A 24,460-nucleotide genomic window follows, 5' to 3' on the forward strand; every position below is an offset into this window, starting at 1 on the left:
CAGCTCCGTGGGCTGCTCCCCAGTTGGGTAGGGCAGGGCCCTGGGGTAAGGACAGGGTGCGGACAGCACATGGGAAACCCCCCAAGAGCAGGCATCTGACCACTGGCACTGGGAATGAGCCCGAGAGGTTTTTTGAGGCTCCTGTCTGCTCTCACACCAGCCAGAGTCCCTTTCCTAGGCTTGACTGAGAAACTGCCGAAGGCACATGGAGGAAAGAGCGAAGAAGAGGCCCCCACACGGGGTCCTCCCTGGGGCCACTCCATGCTGGCAAGTGGGTTCGGAAGCCCGAGTCGCCCCTCCTCACAGGGCCTGCACAGGCGCGGACTCGGAGCCAGGGACGACATCTGGGCGCTGAGTCAGACTTGTGACCCACTTGCCAGGGTTGGCGGATGAGGCCAACTTTTCAGCCCAGTCTCCTCCAACAATGCAGATCACAAGGTGGATGACTCAGCTCCCTCCCCCCGGCTTCCAGGGCAGAGGACAGCGCCAGGCGATGCTCCCACCTGGCGACCAAGCCCCCCTCTCTGCCCCCACCAGCAGCCCCTCCAACTCCCCCCCCCCCACGGTTCTTGGCTCCTACCCCTTCCTCCGCCAAACCCTGGCTGAGGCAGGCCAGGAAGAGAAAGGGACACTGCTCTTGGCCCCGTGGGAGCCTTCACAAGGAATGAGCACTGCCAGGAGGGAGGGGGGGCCCCGGCTGAGAGGCACAGTGCTCCTTCTGACCTTGATCTTACAGCAGAAGGCTCGGAGCCCCAAGATTCTGCTGCTGGAAGGGACCTCTCCTTTCAGCGGGTCTCTCCTTATTATCTTCACACTGAAAGCCGGGACCCAGGGCTGCCGCTCTGTGTGCCTGTCTCCCAGCTCCTCACCCTGGCTGCCAAAGCTTTTCTCTTCTTTCTGGCTCAATCTGAATGTCCCCGGCCTTGTTATTCAGGCCGTGCAAGCGCGAAGGCTGGCTGACCTCGGCTTCAATAGCCTGGCATCCGGGCTGTTTCACACTCCCCAACAACGGCCCAGCACTGAAGCCCGCTCTGCCCTCCCCGCCAGGTGCAAGTGCACAGGGCCTCCTGTCACACTGGAACAGGCCCTCCGGGCAGCGGGGCACGCTGGGAAGGCAGCTTCAGATCTACTACGACTGTCCGTGGAAAGCCATACACCCCTCTGTGGGGGCCTGGAAGTTCTCCAGAGCCAACAAAAGACAAATCTTAACTCCCAGGAAAACATCCTGAAGCAACTTCTGGCAACCCCACCTAATAAGGAATTTGAAAGAAAATGACATGAGTGCCTCTATTTTTTCAATGGCCCTACTGAAGTTCAAGGGAAGACAGAGGAGGCCCTAGATACCTCTCTTGAAATTGGGCCTCCTGGACACGGGTTGTGAAAGCACATGGGGAAGATTCGAGACTAGACAGACGGACCACACGGCTGCTCCCAACAAGGGGACCCCGGCAACCCAGCGAGGGCATGGCAGAGTTACCGCTTGGTAACGGCAGGGTTTTGAGTCGTCGCCTCTATCGGCACCACCCTCGGGGGGACCGAGAGACGTTTCTCTGCCCCACTAGTTCTTTGCTTGACCCTCTGCACAAATCTGACTGCACAGCAACGAGAAGGGAACTCGGCAAGGTGGCATGTTTGCTCTATCCCGCCTTCCCAGCAGGGAACCCCTTCGTTCTGTCGACCCCACGATGAACGACGTACAAGACACGCAGGTTTTTGAGTCCCTTGAAGGCGCCTTCTGCGATGTGGCTGATGGAGTTGTGGCTGAGGCGCAGGATGCTCAAGCTACTCAGGTCTGCCAGGCTCTCCTCGTCCAGCCGGGTGAGATTATTGAAGGACAAAACCCTGGGGAAGGGAGGGGGAAGCAAACGTCACCAACGCGGCACAGGCTCATGCGAGGCCCAAGGGCCAGAGTGGTCGTGCAGCCAGAAACCCAGCAGCGCCCCACACCCACACAGTTAGGCTCCTGGAATACTCGTGCCAGCCACGGAGACCGGACAGCAGATCAGGCTGTGAGGACGACGCAAGGTCATACAACACCAGAACTCTAGGGTTCCAATCTCTCGTGCTGGGGTCCGTGCGGGGGTCCTGACTCAGGCCATCAAAGACCACTCACGACAGTGGCCCGAGACCCTGGACGGGGAGCCCAGGAGGTTCTGACGGTGAGCAAGGGAGCCCAGCGAGAGTCCCGACATCGGCCAGCAGAGGGCGCCACCAGCCGCTGCGTGGAGCCTTCCTCCCACAACAGTGCATCCGACCTGGGCGGCAGTCTCCGGTCCCCTTGCCCCCATCCAGGCCAGCCTATAAGCGTGACATCCTGTAAGCAGGACAGGGAACACCCCCCCCAATCACACACCCCCCCAGTCACACATCTTCTCCGAGCATCAGAATCAGACCTTCCTCCCAGCACGCCCTCATGGCACCTTGACACCACACGGCCCTGGGTTGTTACTTAGTAGTCCTCCACCGTTGAAAAATGGGAAGTTTGGGTTGGGAAAGGAAGAAGCCAAATAAACTCGGAGAAGATTTATGAGTTTTTAAAGGCAGCAGGAAGTAACATTCTTTCCCTCCTGGAGAAGTCAGGCCTGGTGTCTACCAGTCACAAAGACCTGGCAAGTGATCAAAATTACATCCTCACCTGCAATTAAAGCATTTAGCTTAAAGGAAGGGCCAGAAACGCTGGAAAGCAATCCTAAATCTGGCTCCGAGATTACCAGACGTCGGGAAAACTGACAGGCTGGTCAAGGCATTTCCATGACCTCTCTGCCCCTTGTGAAGGGGAAAGACAGCTCCACATGGGCCGCCTGCCAGAGAGGGGCACTGGGAACACTCCCTCACCGGCTGCCTCAAAACCTGGGGTGCACACAGCCTCCTCACTTAGCCACTGGCCTGGCTCAGGCCCGGGCAGCAACCAGCGGAGATCAGTCCTGGGAGTTGGTGGGGGTGGGGGAGGTAGGGGGGCGGCGGGAGGGCGGGCGCATGGCCTGAGGCAGGAGACGGTCAGAAGCCATTCATTCAATACCACTTGAGAAGAGCAAGCCGCACTGCCCTGAAGGTCTGGAAGCTAAATCTCAAGGGTTAACGCTAACGCACACACTCACAAAATCCAAGGAGGGTACGTTCAAGGAAAGAGACAGGACTATGGGTTTTTGCCTGAGGTAATCACGGGTTCAGTGACATACAAACTCCAGGTCAGTGTGCAGCAGGTGTGGGGAGGAGGAAGGGGGAGAAGAGGGAAAGACAGACAAAAACACCACCTGCAGAAGACTCAACACTGAGCTTAAAGCACCCCCTTGCTGGCTGGGTGAAGTCAAGACAGACACAAGACACAGCTTGGCACTTTTAACAGCCGTTCATTTCCGTGGGTGACTCTTTGCCTACAGTCAAGCCTAGAAAAAAAGAAAATCCACCCAGATCCTCTTAAAAAAAAAGCCCACACCCACAGTGGAGTAAACTGGAACTGAGAAACCTGGAGCGTGTTAAAGGGAAGGAGCCCACATGGTGAGGATCGACTTTTTCCCTCTAAGACCACCTGTCTTCTGCACATGTTGAGAAACAGGGGGACACCGGCACGTCCAGCGGGGGGCCGGCAGCGCCACTGTCGCGGTCAATGACCCAGTGACGCGGCACAAGGCCCGGGCTCCGAGCGCCCGTGCCAGCCGGGCCCCTGGAGGCCGCCGTGCCTCGGGCCCGGGGCCGCCCGCTCCGGAGGGTCGCCCCAGGCTCGGGCTCCCAGAGTCGCCCTGCACAGGGCCGAGGCGGGACACTTACAACTCCTGCAGCCTCTGGCAGAAGCTCCAGCCGTCACGGCTGATGCGGGCGATGGAGTTGCCGCTCAGGTGGAGCTGCTGCAGGGCCGACAGGCCGTAGAGCGAGCCGCTGTTCACCTCCACCAGGCTGTTGGACTCCAGGTGCCTGCAATGACAGGGCACGGGGGTGAGGGTGGCCCCTCGGCCTCAGACACGGGCGCGGGAGACGACGGGCAAACCCGACGGGGGGCCGCCAGCGTCCAGGTGGACTCGGGGTTCGGAGGGCAAGGGGACCCTGTTAGCCGACTCCAAGGGACCCAGGTGCGCACGCGGGCACACAGCGCCCGGCAGCAGCCGAGCCCATTAAAGGAAGAGAAGAAGACAGAATGGTAGGGGGGAGGGACCTCTTATCCCCATCTGACAGGTAACGTGACGCTGAGGCAGGGAGGAGCGAGGTATGACTTCCAAGATTCAGTCCCCAGCTCAGTGGGCAGCGAGGGGCCAGAATTCGAACCCAGGTCTGGTGCCCAGAGACACCGTCGCTCTGGGGTCAGGCTACTTGGATCGATGTCCTAGTTTTGCCACTTTGCTGGCTGAATGAGGCGGGAACATCTATATAATACGAAGAGACCCGAGGTGGCAACTTCACAGGGCTGATACGAGAAGCACAGAGGAGAACGCGCATCACAATTTCAGCACAGTGCCCAGCACTTAGGCCCCACCGGGTCGGTCAGGTGAGGACGTTCTTACCCTGCTTCTCGACCCTGCACACCCTAGCCCAGGACGACCGTCCTGGACTGGCCTCTTGCATAAAACATACTAATTCCAATGTTGCCCCACGTTCAGTATCACAAGGTCTTTGGGCAACGGGGTTCCACCCTGTCTATCTCACTTTCCACCACTGCCCAAAAGGTGAGCACGTTTATAAATAACCTCTCGGGCAACTCATCCCCCCGCACGGGATGAATCTGCTCAAACTAAAAACCAAATGGGATGTGCTAACTCCATTTTCTTCTGAGACTTCTCTTTGAACGTCGGCATACCCAGCACATAAGCACCTGGGATTCCAAGTTCAAAACGACAGTTGTAAGCACGTCAAGGGCAAGTGTTTCTGAACAGATACAGAGCTGAGGCCAATCAAAGGACCTCTGGGAAGAAGGGGACCAGCAAGACGGCACCGCTAATGCGAATGCCTCCACCCCACAAAGTGTGTGGGTCTGGGGGTGGGCGGGAAGAGGCGCTCATCAGAGACGCTTCGGATAAACGAGCAGGGTGCAGAGCCGATGAAACCGGATGTGGGGTTTTTGTTCTCGGTCTCAGCTGCAAAGATAACAAAGGATGTGAACACAGTGATGTAACTGGTAAGACTGGAAAGGAGGGGGCAGGGGGCGGGGTCCTGAGCAAATTACATCGCTGACCACAACCCAAGAAATCTCCCGTTGACAAACGTAGACACAGTGGGATACGTTCCGGAACGTGGAAATAACCACGAACAAAACTCCACACAGAAAGACCAACAAGGAGGGGTGCCCCTGGCTGGCTCAGTCGGTGGAGCGTGCCACTCTTAATCTCACAGTTCTAAGTTCAAGCCCCATGTTGTCTGCAGAGATTAGTTAAACATAAAATAATTAAAAAAAGACAAAAGAAAAACCAACTGGGAAAGGACTGTAAGTGACCGCCCCTTGGGAGCAGAACTAGGGGGAAGAGGACAGGGGAAGGGGACCCCCGGCTGCTTTTTTACCCTCATTTTACTCAGTTACGAGTGTATGTTACTTCCCGTTGAAAATAAACTAATTTAAATGTTTAAAAATGGAAGATCAGAGCCGCCTTTCCTGCCCTTCTCCATATGTCTTCCTGCCGTGGTTTTACATGACTCGGCGCACAAGCGAGCTCTGGGGCCGCGCATCTGTCTGGAGAGCGCGCTCCCTGGATAAAAGCAGAACATCTGCGCCGAGTGACTTGATTAGCTCACGAAACATAAATAAATCTCCCAGGATGAACTATACATTTTAGGCCCACCTGCACATCAAGACAGACGGTCAAATCCCCAACAGGGAGACAGGGAACTTCCTGCAGCATGGGGGAGAGGGGAGGGTGTGGGGTGGGGGCCCACTCTGCACCCCGCTGCTCACGGAGGATGCGGGGTGGGGGGGGGGCAGCCCAGCAAAACGGCTCCCTCTCCCACCTTCACCAAGCTGCTTCCCTGACCAAACCCTGGGAGAAGATGACGCTCAGCTGGGGCAGAGTCCCCGAAGACAGGGAGCCGTGCCCGGCCAGAGGCCACACGGCGGGGGCCCAGGGCCGGCTGAAGTCCGACGTGACCCCTCCAGGCAGGGGGCCGAAGGAACACACACAGGCCCGTGGCGCCCGGAACCCGGCGTCGCGCTTACAGCACGTGTATCCTGGACAGGCCCCAGAAGGCCCCGTCCGTGAGCTTGCTGATGTTGTTTCGCTGCAGCTTCAGCACCTCCAAACTCTCGAGCCCCTGGAACGTCAGGCCCTCGATGAGCCGGATCCGGTTCCTGTTGAGGTCCCTGAGGAGATGAAGACCGCGGGTTCAGAGGGCTCGCGGCACGCACCCTGCTGACGCCTCCCACCGTTCCCACGCAGGCCCAGAAGCCCAGCCGGGAGAATCGCAGCAAGGATGGCCCAGCAGGGCTGCGACGTGTCTCACGGACACTCCTGCCCGCCACGCAGGCCCGGACGCTGACCGGGCCGCAGCTGGTGGAGGAAGGAGCGCACGGGGCTCCCCAGATGCTGGCCCCACCGCGCCCCCACGTGAGCAAATGCTCCACTTCCTCCCCAACTCTCCATGGCTCTGTAGTGAGGAGGTGGGTGTGACTCAGGATGTGAGCGTCTGAGGTGAGGCGTCTGTCAGCTCAGCAACAGAAATCCGTACCGGACGCCTCACCCCGGGAAAAACCGATCCACTGGGTGCCAAGTGGCAAGGACGCTTCCCACTGAAGGCACGAATGGGGTCCCTACTGATGGAGAGAAGGCAGTGCCCTTGGGCGAGGAGGGGGCTGACGCACCAGTGAAGCCCACACATTCGGCTTCCGACGCCAGTGTGACAAAACCTCAGTTGCCCGAAAGATTTCAGGAATCCGGGTGGGCTGGATCCATTAGTAACACTGGGGGAAGGGGAGGGGAGAACACAGAGCTAACCAGAAAGCCCTTGGTTTTCCCCAAATACTTCTGCAGTGTCTCATGACTCTGTCCCCCACACGACCTCCTGAGCATCAAGAGACCGTCTCCAGAGCTGAAGAGAGCAGAGTCAGAGCCTGGATCTAATGAGGGGTGTGTGTGTGTGTGTGTGTGTGTGTGTGTATGCACACGCGTGCACAACACAGGCAGTGAGAGCTCGGGGGGGGGGGGGGCACACCATCTTGCTACCAAATCTGGCCCCGAACAATCGGTGCGTTCTGTTTAAACCCAGTCTCCAATATCAGCTTCTTGTCCTGAAACGGTCTCTTCTAATACAAAGAGAATACAGGAAAATGAAAAACCAGGGAACAAATGGTCCACTGGGCTCTGGAAAACAGGTTTTCTTGAATCCAACCCTGTGCCATCTTAGGAGAGCATTCGGCCTCAGATATCAAAGAACTAAAAAAATAAATGCTTTCTTCCAAAAAAAAAAAAAAAAATCAACTACCTCATAAGATGTAGCAGATGGAGACGGTCCATCTCGGTCTACACTAACTTCCTCTGAGACTGCTCAAAAAGTGTGGGACACCATAACGTCCACGGTACAGATTTTTTAATTTGAGAGAGAGCGCACGTGTGCAAGCGAGGAAGAGGGACAGAAGGGGAGAGAGAGTGAATCCCAAGTAGACCCCACAGTCAGTGTGAAACCCAGTGCGGGGCTCGATCCCAAGACCGTGAGATCATGACCTGATCTGAAATCAGGAGTCAGACACTACACCGACTGAGCCACCACGGTACAGATTTTATGGGTACTTTAAAAAAAACCAACACAGAAAACCCCAAGATAAATAACCCAAGCCACACAGCCTAAGCATTAGCCAGGATCAGCTCACCAGCAGGACTCCTCATTTCATTTTGCAAAGCGCCAATGAGGACAAGCATATATATCCTCAGTGGATCTTTTTCTCAGCAACCTGAGGCAGCCCACAGGCACCAGACCCGGCTTCTAATTTGCTTTTATTAGGTGTCGCCACAAGGCCATTAATGACGGCGTATGTAAAGCCTGACGGGGAGTGAGGAAGGGGTCGCATTTGGAATGAGGTCCGTGGGGAACGCTGGCCTCCACAGAGTTTGGCTAACCTTAATTAAAGTGCAGGTTTCTATACTCACAGTTGCGTCAGCCTGGGTAACTTGAATGCTTTCACAGGAAGCTGGGTGATCCTGTTTTTGCTCAAGCGAAGCATTACCAGCGACCGGGACAGGCCATCAAATGCTCCCGACTCCAGGCTGCCAATGCGATTGCTTGCCAGGTTGCTGGAAGGACAGAGGACAGAAAATGAAATGGTCAGAAGGAGGCTTCCCTCACCCCGTTACAGACACCGGAGTTGCCTGGGGTGGGGAGAAGCCAAAGCAATACCCAGAGGGGTGGGTTTCCAGGGACACGTCGGTCACCTAAACTCCCGGATGGGTGAGCCAGGAGACTTGGGTGTCAGCACCCTCCACTTCAGGCCCTGGTGGAAGTGTCATTTCAGCCCCCCAACGCGCTGTGCTTGTGGCCAGGGCCTTCCGCTGGAGGGCCGGGGGGTCAACGTCAGTCACCTCCACCCCAGCACCCTCGCACCCCAGCCTGGCCGAGCACCGGCCGTCTCCAGAGCTACCTGCAGGAGTCCCTCAACAACCCCCAACCAAGAGTTGGGGTTCAAGGTTGGTGAGAAAAGCCCTAGGAATCAGAATGTCAACTTCCAGGCGAAGGGCAGAAGGGATTTACTAATTTAGACAAATAGTCTTAAATGTTAAAGTGCGTCTCACCACACAACTTGATATGTATACAGATACATTTATACGTTTATATACACACCCATGCACACACACTTACAAATGTGTCTTAACTGATTCATTTTAATCGTTTGAAACGGTATCCAGAGAAACACTAGTGAAGGAGACCTGCACAGGATCCCTTCAATTCTGCAACGGGACGTCCACTTAGTGGATTATGTATGTAAAGGGCACCTCCCCTCACACCACACTACAAATATACTAGGTTGCATCCGGGCTTTCCACGGTGCACAAATTCTATCAATAAAAAAAAAAGAAAAAAGAAAAAACAGAAAGGGAATGAATGATACACTATTCCTATCAGAAGTCACTGCCATTGGGGCACCAGGGTGGCTCAGTCGGTTAAGCATCTGACTTCGGCTCAGGTCACGATCTCGCGGTTTGTGAGTTCGAGCCCCGCATCGGGCTCTGTGCTGATAGCCTGGACTGCTTCAGATTCCGTGCGTCTCTTTCTCTCTGCCCCTCCCTCGCTCATGCGCTCTCTCTCTCTCTCTCAAAAATAAATAAAAATTTAAAAAAAAATTTTTTTTTTAAAGTTAATGTTACTACTACTCCTTCCACCTTCCCTGGACAAATGCTGCTTTTGGTAGCGCAAGGAAAAAGACCAGAGAGAGTCTGCTCCACCAGAGAAGGGAAGAGAAGCAGGCATTTCTTGCCTCCCCGCCCGGCTGTGGCCCAGGCCAGGGCACAAGAGGATTCTGTGCAAATGGGGCTGGACTGTGTGTTCTTAACACTCCCCATTACAGAAGAACAGTCCGTGGGATGAAGATACACACCGGCCAGTAGCTACCAAAATAGTCCCTCCTGCTTTTGTGCAGACGGAGGTCAATGTGATTCAGTTGAGCAGTTGTTGGTTCCTTCGTCCCAAGCGAGGGAATGCCAGGCGGTGGCTGGACACTTTCGCAAAGCCCTGAGTGGGGGCTGAGCACGGTCGCACGGGCTTAACAGAGGCCAGGGCCCCCCCCCCCCCCCCCCCCCGTTTCCAAATCTGGTGCCTTGAGGCAGCCTTAGAAAGAAATCACGCCCCCTCCTGGGGGTCTTGGAAAATCCCCGTGCCAAGCCCTGGCCTCCCTGAGCTTAGGGGTCATAACGACCCCTAAACCAGCCTCATGGACGATCTCCAAAACGACTCAGGATCAGTAAAAGAGCAAAGGAAATGAAAACTCGTGTCATTTGAAGACCTCTCCGGAGCCCGGGTTTTTCGTTTCTTCCCCGAAGCACCATTTTTCTACCAACAAGCAGCAAGCTCAACAGGCTTTCACGGTTCTTCCTGCCTTCTACCATCCACTGGGTGTGAGAAGGGCTAGGACGATGGGCGGACGAGACACAGACCAGCAAAGAGGACAGGGCCGGGAAGCTGCAGAAGGGAGTCAGTGCCTGCTCGAAGAGACCTCACGCCAGGCTGCGGGGGTCAGTGCCGCAGAGGCCAGCACCCACCGCTTCAGCCTCGGCAGGGAGGTCTCCCCGCAGTGCTGTTTTCTAAGTGCCCCCCCAGCCTTCTCCCCAAGCTCTCCTGGGAGGCAGCCCGGGAAAGGACAAAGAACACAGGCCCTCTATCAAGACAGACCTGTGTCTGAGGGCCAGACCCTCCCCTCAGCTGGTGGGTGTGAGAGGCCCCTTGCCAAGCTCTCCCTGGGCCCACCTCCACCCCTGCTGTCAGAGAAACGCCGCTCCTTAGGAAATGCTCTACACCTGTGCCCACGGGAGATAAGGAACCCGGACGCCCTGCCAAGGGAAGCCAGAGGGGCGCGCCCAAGCCCGGAGTCTCAGGTCACGCGGGGGGAGAAGGACACGTGCACCCTGCGTGCACGCGGGTGCTGACGGGTGGGGGGGGGGGGCACGGGCACTTACAGCTCCCTGATGTGCAGCCCCTGCGGAAAGCAGGCGCTCCGGATCTCCGTGATGTTGTTCGAGCTCAGGTCCAGCACTTCCAAGGAAAGGTAAGCCTTCAGCTGACTCCCCTCCACGCTTCGAATCTTATTGTGTTGCCTAAAACACACAAACGGACAAGGGGACCTGAGCATGTCTTTCTGCAAGGGAACCATTATTCCCCCTACCTGCCCCCCCCCGCCTCTTTTCACACGTCTTCCTCCCTGTTTTGCTCATTCAGAAAATTATAAAAGTGGTGTCGCGTTTTCTTAGTGTTTATTTATTTTTTTTATTTTTTTTTTTAATTTTTTTTTTCAATGTTTTTATTTATTTTTGGGACAGAGAGAGACAGAGCATGAACGGGGGAGGTGCAGAGAGAGAGGGAGACACAGAATCGGAAACAGGCTCCAGGCTCCGAGCCATCAGCCCCGAGCCTGACGCGGGGCTCGAACTCACGGACCGCGAGATCGTGACCTGGCTGAAGTCGGACGCTTAACCGACTGCGCCACCCAGGCACCCCAGTGTTTATTTATTTTTGAGACAGAGAGGAAGAGCATGAGCAGGAAAGGGGGAGAGAGGGAGATCCAGAATCTGAAGCAGGCTCTCCAAGTTCTGAGCTGTCAGCACAGAGCCCGATGTGGGGCTTGAACCCACAAACCGTGAGATCATGGCCTGAGCCAGAGTCGGATGCTTAACCGACTGAGCCACCCAGGTGGTGCACCTGCCCTCCTTTAAAAAAAAATTTTTTTTTTTTTTTTAATGGTGGTAGCAGCATTCTTAAAATGAGCTCTCCCATTCTTCTTGCTGTGACGTTATCACCTGCTGGCTGGCTGCTACGGTATTGAATTCTCTGTCGATGACAAGTCTGTCCACCCAAACTCAAAGCCTAGGTTCTCCCCAAGGAGAAGCCCGCAGGAGAAATGTGGAAGGCCGCCATGCAAAGAACAGCGATACTGCAACTCAGAACTGACCAGGGCGCTTTCCCATAAGCAATGTGCCCGGTGGAACCAGCCAGCTCCTGGTGTGGTTCTCACTTAGCATCTTCAGAACACAGCCCAGCCCCATCACTTAGGAGGCTGCAGGCTCCGAAGACCGAGTTCAGGTCTCATCTAACTTAATCCATCGCCATGCACCACACGTTTTGTCAGGTGTGAAGACAGGCACGAGGGATTTTTTTTTTTTTTTAAATGACGCGATTCTGACAACCTAAGGGCAACAGGAACTGGGCGCTCAGTCTAGCTGGAATTGAATCCTCCGATCTTTCCGACTCGACCCCCTTGACAGTTTTGTTCCTCGGTTTCCTCGTATGCAAGATGGGGCCACCACCCCTTATTTCAGGCATACGGCAGACCCACTAAAGCAGACGTTAACCCAAGCGTTCGGAGTGTTTAACCCCTGCCCAAGGAAGGCAGTCTACCACCGTGACTTACTCGCACGTGTCGTCCTCCTGAAAAACCCACGGTCTAACCAACCGGCCAGTACCGGTTGATCAGGAGAAAGACAAGAAACACGGACAACGGCTGCAGGACCCGGGGTGGCCCCCACCGTGGATTTGGCTCCGTGGGGCAGATTCAAACCCCAGCAGCCCTCATCCCAATATTCAGATACTTCAAAATCTGCTGGGGTTGTGCTGGTTCCAGGCCCTCACTCGGGCCCGTTTCTGAGTGAACAGTGTCAGGGGCCCCGGCCAATCAAAGCATTCTTGAACACAACACGAGTAAGCCAGGCGTCGCGTACCCAGTGGCATCTCTTTTAAACACACGCTTGGCCAAATTGGTTCCAACAGGCATAAACGAGGCTCTCTCTCCCAGAAGCCCTGGGGCTTCTTGTCCGCTCCTTTGTGTTTTCACAACTCTCCCAGGCCCTGAACCCAACACCCATTTACAGGGGCACAACTCCAGACACGGGGAAGTCTCCCCAGAATGAAAGGCCGCTTTTCCCTTCGTGTCCCCTCCCCACCCCCCAGAAGCTATTTCCTTTGAGTTCTTTACAATGTGTCTAATAGAGATGGTCTCTTCAGTTTTCTGACTCCAAAAGAAGAAGAAAAAAAGAAAAGAAAACCTTTATTATGTTAAGTATGGGAAAGAAAGAACAAGAAATAAAGGCAGCAGAGCTGAGCCTCGTCCAGAAACTGTGAATGCAGGACCAAGGAGCCAGGAAGAGACGATGTGAAAGCAGGCAAGGAGCCCCAGTGCGGCCCCGAAGTGGGGCAGAAAGGGACCGTGCACACAGCAAGGGCCCACGGGACAGCTGTGAGCCCCCCGACATTTCTCTCACTGCGCCTTGTCTCTCAGTCTCTGCCTTTCATCTTACACCTGTCTTTGTCTTTCTTGCCAGTCTGTTTATTTAGCGACTCCAGCACGCTCTGTGGGGCACCAGCCCCACTCTGGAGGAAGGCTACTGTAATGATGATGGGGCTCTTTCACACACTGTAGAGAGCTCCCCAGTTGGCCCAAGGGGCAGCCACGCGGATGAGACACAACAGAGCGTGGGAGTGAGGGTGTCGGAGGCAAGGTGGACGAAATGTGCCAGGAGCCGTGCTGAATTCTGCCAGACCAGCATGCGGGGTCCAGCTCTGGGGGCAGGACCGGACACTGGGGACAGACAGAGCACACCAGGCGAGGGCCCCCAGGCCACCCTAGGGAGCAGGGACTCCACGTGCCCGTGGTCAAGGAGAGACGGGGCAGCAACACAGACAGATGCAAGAGGACGAGAGGGGCCCACGGGAGCCGGAGATGACAGCTGGAGGCTGCATCAGTGATACTAAATATTCTGGTTTGCAAATATTAAAATACCCTGGTTAGGCTAGTGGCTATGCCTTCCATCCTTGTCCACATAATGGACCACTCCCAACCCAGTAACCACAGAGATCCTTTAAGGCATCCCAAGAAATGGGGGGAAAACATTTGAAAATCATATATCTGACAAGGGATTAGTATCGAGAATATACAAAGAACTCCTACAATTCAACAACCAAAAAACCCCAACAACCTGATGAAAAAATGGGCGAAGGACTTGAACAGATATTTCTCCGAAGATGGACGAGTGCATGGCCACTGAGCACAGGAAAAGACGCCCAAGAGCACTCATCATTAGGGCAACGCAATGACAAACCACCTCACACCCATACGATGGCTACAAGCATGTAGGGAAAGAGGAACCACAACAAAGTGCTGAAGAAAATGCCAGGGTGGAGCCTCAAAACATTAAAGAACTATTACATATGATCCAGCAGTGTTACTTCTGGTTATATATCCCAAAGACCTGAAAGCACATCTCAAAGACACATGCAGGGGCTCCTGGGGGGCTCAGTCGGTTAAGCGACCGACTTCAGCTCAGGTCATGATCTTGTGGTCCGTGGGTTCGAGCCCCGGCGTCGGGCTCTGTGCTGACAGCTCAGAGCCTGGAGCCTGCTTCGGATTCTGTGTCTCCCTCTCTCTCTCTCTCTCTCTGCCCCTCCCCCCATGCTCATGTGTTCTCTCTCTCAAAAGTAAACAAACATTTAAAAAATTGAAAAAAATGAAAGACTTACACACACAGCCATGTTCAGAGCAACATTACACACAATACCCAGAAGGGGAAGCAGCCCAAATGTGCCTGGAGGGATGAGCGGATGAACACAGGGCCCCATACATGGACCACGGACTACTCTTCAGCCTTAAAAGGGAAATTCTGACCTGAGCTACAACATGGATGAATCCGGAGGGCACTGTCAAGTGAAACCAAAAAAAGCCAATCACAGAAAGACAAATGCTGTCTGGTTCCACATCTGTGAGTTTCCTGGTGGAGTCAGATTCACTGGAGCAGAAAGTAGAGCAGTTCTTGCCCGGGCTGGAGGAGGCAGGAAAGGGGAGGTGTTCAATGGGTACAGGGGTTTAGTTTTGCAAGAGGGAAAAAGCCCTGGAAATTAGTTGCACAAAATGAGCGTACTTCGCATTACTGAGCTTAAAAAAGGATCCCGATGGTAAATATTATCACGGTATAAAAACCAAACCGAAAAACAAAGTCAGTTTACAAGAATCCACTGCCTACAACTCAAAAGATGGCTCTTGCATCTCATTTAGGACTAAGTCCTCACAACGGTCTCCAAAGCCCACGTGATTGCCACATAGCGCCCTGTTGTCTCTGCACTGTTCCTCACACACTGCCCCACATGGACCCTCTCCCACGTAGGCACACACCTGTCTCAGGACCTTTGCACTTGCCCTTCTCTCTGCATAGAATGCTCCTCCCCGCCCCCCCCCCCCACCGGAGACCCACAGATGGTATCCCCTTGCCCCTTTCCCATCTTATTCAAATGTCCTTGGCCATGTTGTCTAAACCCACAGGCTTCTTCACCCCATCTCTCTCTCACAAACACACACACACTTTCCACTACACTTCCTACGGCATTTTTCCCAAAAGCTCTAATTATCACCTAATATATCCAGCAATATGCTTATTTCCAGTTTAACATCTTCCCTCCCACCAGGATGTGGCTCAAAGAAGGCAGAGCTATCAGTCGGTTTTGTCCACCAATGTGTCTCCAACCACTGGAATGGCGTGAGGCACATAACAGGTGCTCAATAAATATGTGGTGGAAAAAAATGAATACAGGTTACATTTCTGAATCCCACAGATCTGGGGCTCGCCGGCATTTCAACAGAAGAAAAGCCTGCAAGCAGATGAGTTCAGTTAGGGAACATGAAGGAAAGAAAGGGTGTCAACTGGCCTGTGGCAGCACGGCCCAGACAACACAAGAGACTTGGCCCGCAGCAGCTCCAGGGGTCCTCAGGGCTTAAACACCCCTGTTCCCAGCTGCCAAGGATGCACTGCCCTCGCCCCGCTGGACTAGGCTCTCTGCTCCACACTCTTTTTTGTTTTTAATTTTCACTTACTCATTTTGAGAGAGAGAGAGAGAGAGAGCGCGTGCGCGTGCGAGAGAGAGCGGGGGAGGGGCAGAGAGAGAGGGAGACACAGAATCCGAAACAGGCTCCAGGCTCTGAGCTGTCAGCACACAGCCCGATGCGGGGCTCAAACTCACAAACCGTGAGATCATGACCTGAGCCGAAACCAAAGGCTGGATGCTCAACCGACTGAGTCACCCAGGCGCCCCTCTCTGCTCCACACTCTAGCCCAGAGCCCTGATCACATCCTTCCTGAACTCCGTGTACTCTGCAAAACTGACCACACAGTTCTGAGTTCCTGTGGACTCTGCCTCCCCTCATTCTCAAAACAAGAATCCCAGCGGGTGAGAGGTCTCCGTGGACCGTGGCAACTCCACCCACGGCCAGGAGTTCTTCCTGGGCTGGGACTTGGCACAGCACAGAACATGCCGTGACCACTGCCCTGCCTGAGTTCAAACCCCAGTTACACAACTTCCAGGCGTGAACTTCAAGAGGAGCCTCATCTATAAAGCAACGTGTGAAGTTCCTATGCCCCATGGGTGATGTGACCTGACACATAGCAGTTGCTCAATAAAACCGGTTCTTGTTTTTATTAGTCATATTTGTATCCTCAGAGCCAGGCTCAGGACCTAGTTAGCGGGAGGTGCTCTGGCAAGAGAATGAATAAAACGAATGAATGACTGGATCCTGTCTACTCCTCTGCCCTTTCGGTGCGAGGAGGCAGGCCTGACTCCTCTCTCAGCAGCGAAGCGTTGACTCAGAGCTCTGCCTCTTAGCTGTGTGCATGAAACAAGCGTGCTCCGGCTGGAGAGCATCACACCCAGCCACAGGGAGACCGGGCCGTCTTGGGGAGCTGTGCCTCAAAGTAAATCCCAGACGAAAGCTTCTGCAGGACTCCATGGCTAGAACCCCGATGGATCCCCAACCAGCTGCATCACACCCCCTCCTCGCTCCTGCAGCCAAAGCATAGCTTATGTACACACCCCTGACCCCAGCCCACCAAACTCTACCCTGCCCGCCCCCTATCCCGGGGGAAGTTGGCCTGTCCAAGCCACCCCCCCCCCACGCACCCATCCATAAAGGCTCGAGCCAACAGCCAGTATTCAGGGGAAGCCCTCCCACCTCCTTGAGCGTAGACAGTTGGGAAAATGTGGTCGCTGCCCTGATCCCATCACGTGGTCTACTTTCAAGCAACTGTCCGTGCTTTTTAATGCCACGTGCAAACATGGAAGTGGTCACCAGGTGACTCCTTTACCTAACTGCCCAGTTCCCAAGTAAGTCCACACTCATCTAATTTCTGGGTCCCTGTTCAAGTTCCTTTTAGCAAGAGCTGGCCAATACCTCAACACCTATAGGCAGCAGGCCCTGGGCGAAAGCCTCAGGGAAATCACACAGCGATTAAAGACGAAGGTACCGTTATTTTCTGTGCATTACAGTGGAAGAAACTGAGGCTTGGAGATCCTGCTGGGATTCTCCTGAGGTCTCACACAGCTGAGAGACGAGGAGAACCAGAACGCAAACTCAGGGGAGGAGGACCCTCCGGCATGCCATCTGAGAGGCTCTCCCAGCAGAATTTTAAGAACCTCGTCCTGGATTCGATCCATCAACCTTCAGCAAAGCTTGGCTAGATCTGAATGCTAGCCGGCTACTTCCTGGTCACCTCAGACTGCTCTGGGTAATTAACTGGCCGCGGCGAGGCCCAGCTTTTGTACCAGCTTCCCGGAGTCCTGCGTGAGCAGCAAATCTGCAGAGGGCTTTGTGCGGGGGGGGGGGGGGGGGGGGTCCCATCTCCGCGCACAACGCAGAGGAAGGGAAAGCGCTTACACAGGACATTCCGCGTAAGAAAGAAGAGAATAGTTGCTTTGAGACCATGTCTTTAGGGACCTGTATGTGCGAATGGCTACCTTTATTCTTAGGGAATGGAGAGCTGGGGAGGGATGCCCAGCCTGTCTCTGCCACTAAACCAAATTAGGACGGTTCTGAGGTTGTGCGGCCGGCGAAGGGTGAAGGGCCCAACATTCGCCTCCACCCTGTGGCGGTTTACCCCTCAGGCTGCCCTCTGGGGCGAGGAGAACTTAATACAGCAGAAGTCTATTAAACCAACACCTGTTAAAGGCTTCAAAATAAAATCAGTCTTCAAAGGCAGAGAGCAGGCAAGATAAGCCCTCTCCACTTGGCTACGTTTTCAGAGCTGATGTTAAATTGGACGGTAAAACAGACAGAGGCATTTGAAACCAACATTTAAAACTTTTTATCATAAGTGACTGCTCCACTACGGTTCTGTGAAAGCCTGGTTTATAAGGTATTCCCCTTGGTGGTGGAAAAGATCTCGTGTCACTAACAACAGCCACAAGAAAGGGCAAGGAGATCAAAGGAGGCAGGGTCAAGGTGGGGCAAATGGATTGCAGCTGGTTCCTGAAGTTACGCACCTATTGTCTACACCACGGGTCAACAAACGTCTTCTAGAATAGACCTGATGGTAAATATTTTAGGCTTGTGCATCATGTATGCTCTGTCACAAGTGCTCAACTCTGATGCTAGAGTGCAATAGGACAATGGGTAAATGAATGAGTGTGACTGCTCCAAGAAAACTTTATTTACAAAAATAAGCTGAGGGCCACATGTGGCCCACTACCTATAGTTTACTGTCCCCTGGTCGACACTATAGCAACTACTGTGCGTCGGTGTGCGGAGTCCCCCAGATTCCATTTCCAGCTCCGAGGCAGCTTAGCAACTCGTTTTGGTAAATCGCTGTCGGCATCTGGTTTAACTGCCTACAAAATGGCAGTAAATGCCTCCCTACAGCCAAGAACCCTCCTATTGTTCCTCCAGGGCTCATGTCAGACATCACTAATTAGAATCTTTCCCACTGATGTCTTTTCTACCTCTTCAGGAAGTTGAGTGGGACCTGAGTCTTCATCATTGTTATATTCCTCCAAAGACAACCCGGGATCCTGCCTGGAGCCAGCGGAGACAGACAGGTGCAAAGGGTGATCTGAGAGAGAACAGCGATCCTCAGTTTATCCTGACTCTCTTGAATTCTTCCAATTAGGCAGACACATTGAAGCTGGCCAATGCAAAGTCCTCACATTTAAGCAGGCACACCCTTCTGCTCTTCCAGAGAATGATGGTGACTCCCAGAAATCCACACTGACAACTCCCAGAGTATGAATTCTCACTGGTGACAACACATCTTCCGTGTTATCTCAGTCCTCAAACTCTCCGTACGTCTTACTTAACAGAATCAGCAAAATTCAAATTCCAGATCTCTCTCCGTTTGAACTTCTGGCTAAGAAACAGTTTCACACAATCGAGCCCCGAAATGGGGGGGCAGAGTCCCGCACCTGCCAGCACTGCCCCCACCCCGCACTCGCCACCAGGATCCCGGCTGGATCCTCCCACTCCACACCCTGCGGGCTGTGAGCACCCGAAGCACCCTGCACCCGGCCCACCCCGTGGTGCCACAGAACTCGTGCTCTGGCTCTGCACCACCGTACCTACGGCCCCTGCACGGGCACATACACTCGGTGACGCTGGGGTGGGGGGCTGCCATAGTATTTTACAGCCCATACATGGAACCCACAGAAGACGAGACAGTTAGTGACCTCATCACCGATTTAGTGTAAAACCCAGCACGGGCCACAGAGGCCCTGATGCCTGCCTGTGGGGGTTGGCCGCACTATGGCAAGCACCAGAAGATGCTAATCATTTCAGGAACGTGGATGAAGATGGTAATTTCTCCTTTGTTGAAAACTACAGCACTACCCAACAGACCATATGGCCCAGTGGTGGCAGCTGTCCTATTTGTTTGTAAACGTTTTTAGGGCAACCGCACGGGCATGCGGAGAAGTGCGTAAATTCCAAGCGCAGAGCTCGATGCGTTTTTACCAGGGCATTCACCCGTGTGCCAACCACTCACATCGAGACACAGAATGTGTGCGGCCTCCTTCCTGTCACTCTCCTAGTGGCTATTCTTCCCAGAGGGAACAGCTCTGTTCTACCACCGGGGACTAATTTTGCCTACTCTGGGGCTTTATACGCATGGAATCATTCCAGATATGTTCTTCAGTGTCCAGCCTTCACTCAACATTATGTTCATGGGATCCGTCCTTGCCTTAGTAGGAAATTCCTTTTCGTCACTGTGTGATATGTCTATAGAGAGAGTACACAGCGATTTATATTTTCTTCTACCGTTGGTGGGCACTGAGTGATTTCCAGGGTGGGCTACTGCAAAAGTCCCAGCTGTGAACACACGTCTTTTGCATGTATCTTTGGTGCACACTTGCATGCGTTTCTGGCAAGCATCAATGTCCAGGAGTGGCGCTGTGGCACAGTCACAGGGCATGCAAACGCTGTTCCCCCTTATCAAACACTGGCAGTTTTCTTTTCTTTACCACCCGCCCCCCTTTTTCGGTAGTTTTCTTTTAAACCAAATCCTCCAGAGTTGAAATGTGTCCGAAAAGTCATTTCATCCAAATGACCTGTTTCATGCTGCTTCATTCAGCCACACTGTCAGATGGCAACCACCCTCGTGTGCCCCCCTGCCTGCACCTGTCCCCCACAAAAAGCCTCAAGAATACAGCCTGGGGCCACAGAGCAGGGCCAAGCCCAATCGAATCTCGTTCAGGTGTCAGAATGATTTTAAGTGGGCACCTAATGAGCACCAAAAAAGCAAAGAAGAGAAAATAATTCTGAGTCCCAAGTTGGCAAGAAGTAATGTTATGCGAAGTACTGGGAAGAACACCACAAGCCACTTGAAGTAAGAAGGTAAGGAGGTTCCAAAAAGAACAAGTGAGTCCAGAAGAGGTTTCCTAGGCCAGTGTGGAGAAGTTTCTCCTCTCGGAATGACGGTCCAAAGCATCGCCCTCTCACCAGCCTGCTTTACATTCACCTTAAGAATGAAAACCAAACCATCTGCATAATAAATCTACTGCATAAATCTACTGACCATTTTCTCTAAGAAACGAGCGACGCCTAAGAAACGGCCCAGCCTAGGGTGTTTGCTGGACAGGAAATGAGAGTCAGAATAAGCAGGTTTCTTTCTTTCTCTCTCTCTCTCTCTCTCTCTCTCTCTCTCTCTTCTTCTCACTACCCCCGCCGCCGCTGCTGGTGAATCATCAGTTCCCTGGGGAATTCTGGCAGATTCTCAGCCTGGCTGGAGATGACGTTCCCGATCTGTTTATTCAGGTGGAGATCGGATAAAAAACAAGAGTGGCCCAGTGGCGGGATAAACAGCCTCCGCCAGGCGGGGTCAACCCTTCCGAAGGCAGAACTAGGCTGTGTCAACTATCCTCCTGACCCCTTCACTTCCTTTAGGGTCACTGTCCCCTTAGGGTCTTCAACGAACTGTTTTAACTCCTTGCAAAGGAAACCTGATGTCCCATCCCCATGGGAGTGGGTGGCCCCAGGCACTTCGATGCAGGAGACCCCACTTGGTCCCCCCACCCTGACACACAATCAAGCTGGAAGTCTAAGATCTGGAAGGAGGTAAGTTAGGCACGGCCAAGAGTCAGCAACCACAGTCCTGTAGAGTCTAGAGTGACCCACTCCATAAATGACTATAAGTCATGAGGATCCCCATCCCAACTACTTCCGCCTTCCATTTTTGCATGTGCAAACAAACACAAGAAAACCTCCTAAGGAAATGGACATGGTTGAGCAAATGGAGCTAATCAAAAAAGGCTATCTTGGAATTTACGATTCCAATATAGGATATTCTGGAAAAGGCAAAACTATGGAGCCAATAAAAAGATCAGGACTTGCCACAGGTTATGGAGAGAGAAGGATGGACAGGTGGAAACACAGGATTTTCAGGGCAGTGAAACTACTCTGAATAAAAGTGTAAATGGTGAATACAGGCCGTGAAACATTTACGGAAGCCCACAGAACGTAGAACAGCGGGCCCTAATGTCAACCAGAGGTTTACTTCATCATGTATCAATACTGGCCCATCCATTCTAACAAATTTACCACACTAAGGCAGAATGTTAACAGCAGAAACCAGAGGAGGAGGTATATAGGAAGTCTCCATACTCTCGATTCAATTTTTCTATAAACCTAAAAGTGCTCTAAGAGTCTATTAATTATAAACAGATTAAAACAAAGCTTCCTAAGGTATTAAGTAGTCCCATGGTCAACACATCATTAGAAAGGAATTAGAATTTTTAGCCCAACTTCTTTAGTGCTATATCCTTTGCACCCAGTCCCATGCTTGGAACATAAATGGTGCTCAATAAATATTTATTGAATAAAAAAATGAATTACAGCTTTAGTTCAGTCTCCTACATTCACCATCACAGACCTGAACAACAACAAAAAAAAAAACGTTATTAGGTAAAAAACACTGAGGCAAGACCAACTATCCAATTAAGAAAATTTTTTGGGGGCGCCTGGGTGGCGCAGTCGGTTAAGCGGCCGACTTCAGCCAGGTCACGATCTCGCGGTCCGTGAGTTCGAGCCCCGCGTCGGGCTCTGTGCTGACGGCTCAGAGCCTGGAGCCTGTTTCCGATTCTGTGTCTCCCTCTCTCTCTGCCCCTCCCCCGTTCATGCTCTGTCTCTCTCTGTCTTAAAAATAAATAAACGTTGAAAAAAAAAATTTAAAAAAAAAAAAAAGAAAATTTTTTGAAGAAATTAAAGGTGTAACCTGGAATTACCTTTATTAGATAGAAAAGCCGTCATATTTAAAAAGAAAATGCCTAATAAAATGGACTTTGGGGTTAACTGCATTTCCCCCAGTTTAACCCCAACCACAGACATTCGCTGATTAGCCAGGGCTGGTAAAGGGGGAACAGCTCTATTGATGGTGCAGCGGCCAACGGTCCATCCGTCCGTCCATCCATCTTTCCCGCATCCGGCAGCGGCAAGGAGCAACTCTACCCACATTCCCCATCGTCCCTGGGCCACAGGGGGAAGGGTGATGAGCAACTCAAGTAGGGGTTCTTTCCTGGTCAAGGCCAACATGGCTGCTCAATTCTTTCAGCTTTCTTCTCACCTAAACCAACCCACACATCCCTTGATTTCTTCTCCTTTTCCCCCTTGCCTTGGCAGCCTGCCGCCCTGCACACGGGTGGTGTTCCTCTCCGGCACCCTGGGGCCCTCATGGAGGAGGCACCCTGCCTGCAAGTGCACAGAGCGTCAGGCTGTGGGTCCCTGTTCCGTGGAAGCACAAACCCTGGCACAGCAGGGAGCCTGTGGGGGCCGCAGGAACGTTCTGGCTCACCTGAGTTACTCTCATCACCACTGTCAAGGCCCATGTGTCTGGGCCTGTGTGCACTTGGCTCTGTCCCTCAACGGCAATAGCGAGGGAAACCAGTGCCCCTCACAAGGGGCTCCTGGCACAGACTGTTCCAGAAAGGAGGGGCTGGCCAAGAAAGGTGGGCAAGGTCGGAGAGGTGGTGGCAGTGAGGAGCACGTGGTCAGAGAACCCCCTAGGGCCAGGCTCAGATCCCAGAAACTCTCGCCAAGGGGAGTCCCCCTAGCTCCTCGTGGACGGTGTCAAGAAGCCGCAAGGGGTGAATCTCCTCAAACTGAGTCTCAACACCAAGAGGGTGGGGTGGAAACATCCCCCGGTCCCTGCCCTGTGACAAGGTACAGCTGCTACACCACACAGAGCAAGCACCTCTCCCCACACTCAATGCCGGTGAGCAGCAGGGAAGGGGGTGTGGGCACAGGGGTCACCTGGAAATCTACAACCAGCAACAGCCTTTGTCTTCGGCTACAGCGGTTTCTGTCCCTGGGAGTCCTCACCAACCAGGACTTGAACACAGGTTCGTTTTGAGGAAAGACGGACAGACCTTAGCACCTGCTTTTGCAAACTGACAGAAACCCAAAGAGGACTTCTGCTTCAACGCAAGGAGAAGTGCTTTTTAGCTTTATACCATTTTGGCTACAAAAGGTTTCACAGGAACACTCCTCTTCCAGACAGCAGGGGAAACCTGTGAACCCCACCGTCCTCACAATTTCCAAACAAAACTTAATGTTCTCGTGGCTGCCCTCCCACGTCAGCCCTGGACACTCACGATTCTGCCCATACCGTAATCTAGAGCAAAAGGCAGGGTGCACTGGGAAGTGAGTCCCATGACCGCCACTCTCCCAAAGAAGCCAGCAGAAAAAGGATGGGAAATACCCTAGAACGTTTCTCTTGGACATAGCAGGATGACCACGGAATTTTTCCCATCCTCTCTTTTGCATATTATTTTCATGTGCTTTTTTATGTAAGTAAATTAAACTGCTATTTGACAAGGCTGTGAACACAACCTTAAAGTGTAGAAACGCTGGGCCTGCCTGACTGTCCGAGGCAGAGGGCCCTCAGGGGTGAACACGCCGAGGGGCTGGCCTCAGCGGTAGAGGCCTTTCTTCCCTGCGGGCCCGCAGGGCGGGGGCCCCACCCATTCATCTCCAGGCCGGGATGGTGCTGGGTTCCAGAGTCTCCTCTCGGACCCCGTGAATCCTGACAGTCTCGGGGCACAGAGCCTGCTCCAGGTGGTAAAAACTTCAAAGGGCCTTTGTAGTTGAAGCCTGGAATGGTGCCCTGGGGCCCCTGCAGCCTCCCGGAAACGGTTCCAACGCTCGACTGGGCTGCCGTTCACCCACCAAGAAGGCACACCACACTTCTTTGTGCAAACGGAGCAGTAGCAGGGGCCATAACAGCAGGAAGAGGGGTCTCAAATGTAACAGCGTGTGAGAGCTTACCAGGAGCAGGCTCTGGCTAGCTCATTTAATCCTCACGACAAACCAAAGAATGGATACTGCTACAGTCCCCATTTCACAGACGGGGACGCTGAGGCACGGGAACGCGGCAGGAAGCAGCACGGCTAGGACGGGAGCCCAGTCGTGAGTCCTTGTCCCGCACTCCTCCTCCGTATGTGGTACTGCCTCATAATGGAAGCAGGTGGAAGAGGGCTTCCCTGGACAGTCCCCCGGGCCACTCACCTCCTCTCGGCACGCTACAACCCCACGTCTGTGATTCCATCAGAGGCA

The 24,460-nt window shown here is 53.5% G+C and overlaps 1 protein-coding gene across 2 annotated transcripts in view; it reads right to left on the minus strand.

The window, feature by feature from the left end:
* LRIG1 (leucine rich repeats and immunoglobulin like domains 1) overlaps nt 1–24,460 on the minus strand; it is a 115,771-nt gene that overhangs the window by 25,322 nt on the left and 65,989 nt on the right. For both annotated transcript variants that reach the window (XM_047096195.1, XM_047096194.1), the window contains exons 4-8: nt 10,578–10,715; nt 8,061–8,204; nt 6,137–6,280; nt 3,769–3,912; nt 1,699–1,842 (exon numbers count right to left, since the gene is read on the minus strand). In XM_047096195.1, coding sequence (XP_046952151.1) covers nt 1,699–1,842; nt 3,769–3,912; nt 6,137–6,280; nt 8,061–8,204; nt 10,578–10,715 — 714 coding nt within the window. The remainder of the gene's footprint in view (nt 1–1,698; nt 1,843–3,768; nt 3,913–6,136; nt 6,281–8,060; nt 8,205–10,577; nt 10,716–24,460) is intronic.

This window comes from Lynx rufus, unplaced genomic scaffold, assembly GCF_022079265.1.
Source record: "Lynx rufus isolate CCGP_SWC_20201006 ecotype Redwood Valley unplaced genomic scaffold, mLynRuf1.p SCAF_4, whole genome shotgun sequence".
NCBI lineage: Eukaryota > Metazoa > Chordata > Mammalia > Carnivora > Felidae > Lynx > Lynx rufus.